Below are 1,339 nucleotides of genomic sequence, written 5' to 3'. Positions count from 1 at the left end.
ACAACTCTTCCCAGAGGTTGATCAGTTCTCCGGAGGAGCAATGGATGTCAGATACAGCTGATTCTGGCAAAACAGCACCATGATTTTGAAGATTCCTTTATACTTTTTAATATGTGCATCGTTTTTCTTGATGACTGAGTTCTTGTCCCCATTCAGTTCTTGTCCTGGTCCTCCTTACATTACGCTGCATTGTACACAGTCCATTCTTGTTTTGGGACATTTCTGTTTCATGTCTTTGCATTACATTGTCCTTATCTTTTAAGATGTTCACACATTCCCTTCCATCTGAGCTGCTTTTCTTGTTTCCGTCTGCCAGGTCCTTCATTTTATGCTCCATCTTCTAAGAAGACTCATTCATACATGGCAGTCTTACTTGTTCCTTCCTCTGAAACATAGCCCACAGCAGCTGCTATTGGTTGCTGGTCTCCCATCCAAGTAGGGCTGACTCTCCTTAGCCTCCCAGATCATGTGACCTGGGGCCTTTGCGGTGCCTTGGCCCAAGGCCAGGCAGGATCCGGTGCCTTTAAGGCTTGCCAGCCCTCCATTGGAAGTGGCTCTGCGGAGAGGCAATGTGGTCAGGGAGCCAGGCTGAGGCTGGAGTGATCAACCCCTGAGTCAGAATATGCTGGGTATGAAACAGCCTTTCCGGGCATCCTCCTCCGCAGGGTTGTTGTTGTGAGGGAAGGGCAGGGGAAGGAAGCCTTGCAGCAAAGAGGGCAGAGCTCCCCTGAGACTCAAAGACAAGAGGATGGCTGCAAAGGCAGCCTCCTGCCCTTCTGGGCCCAGAGGACCCTCCCTTTCTGCCTGATCCTGGCTGGGTCCCTTCCTTCTCCCCTCTTCCTTCCCTTTCTTCCCCCTTCTCCTCTTCCTCCTCTTTCTTCTCCTCCTCCTTCTCCTCCTCTTCCTTCTCCCATTCTTCCTCTTTTTCCCCCTTCTCCTCCTCTTTCTTCTCCTTCTCCTCTTCCTTCCCTTTCTTCTCCTTCTCCTCTTCCTTCTCTTCCTTCCCCTTTTCCTCCTCTTCCTTCTCCTCCTCTTCCTTCTCTTTCTTCTCCTTTTCCTTCTCTTTCTTCCCCTTCTCCTCTTCCTTCCCTTTCTTCCCCTTCTCCTCCTCTTTCTTCTCCTTCTCCTCCTCTTCCTGCTCTTTCTTCTCCTTCTCCTCTTCCTTCTCTTTCTTCCCCTTCTCCTCCTCTTCTTTCTCCTCTTCTTCCTTCTCCTCCTCTTCTCTTTCTTCTCCTTCTCCTCCAGGGAAAGAGGGGCCAGAACCAGAGCCCCGCCCACAATAAGCCCGAGAACCGCCCCAGCTCCTCCCCCTCATTCAGACGTCACTCTCCTATAGGCC

The 1,339-nt window shown here is 51.1% G+C and overlaps 1 protein-coding gene across 1 annotated transcript in view; it reads right to left on the bottom strand.

Annotated features, from left to right (window-relative positions):
• Nucleotides 1-1,315: 1,315 nt before the first annotated feature.
• The window catches only part of LOC121923432 (zinc finger and SCAN domain-containing protein 23-like), a 1,634-nt gene continuing 1,610 nt past the window's right edge, over nucleotides 1,316-1,339 (bottom strand). Inside the window, exon 4 of the mRNA XM_042453846.1 lies at nucleotides 1,316-1,330. Coding sequence (XP_042309780.1) covers nucleotides 1,316-1,330 — 15 coding nt within the window. The remainder of the gene's footprint in view (nucleotides 1,331-1,339) is intronic.

Source organism: Sceloporus undulatus, chromosome 2, assembly GCF_019175285.1.
Source record: "Sceloporus undulatus isolate JIND9_A2432 ecotype Alabama chromosome 2, SceUnd_v1.1, whole genome shotgun sequence".
Taxonomy (NCBI): Eukaryota; Metazoa; Chordata; class Lepidosauria; order Squamata; family Phrynosomatidae; genus Sceloporus; species Sceloporus undulatus.
This window is presented reverse-complemented; position numbering and strand designations above follow the sequence as displayed.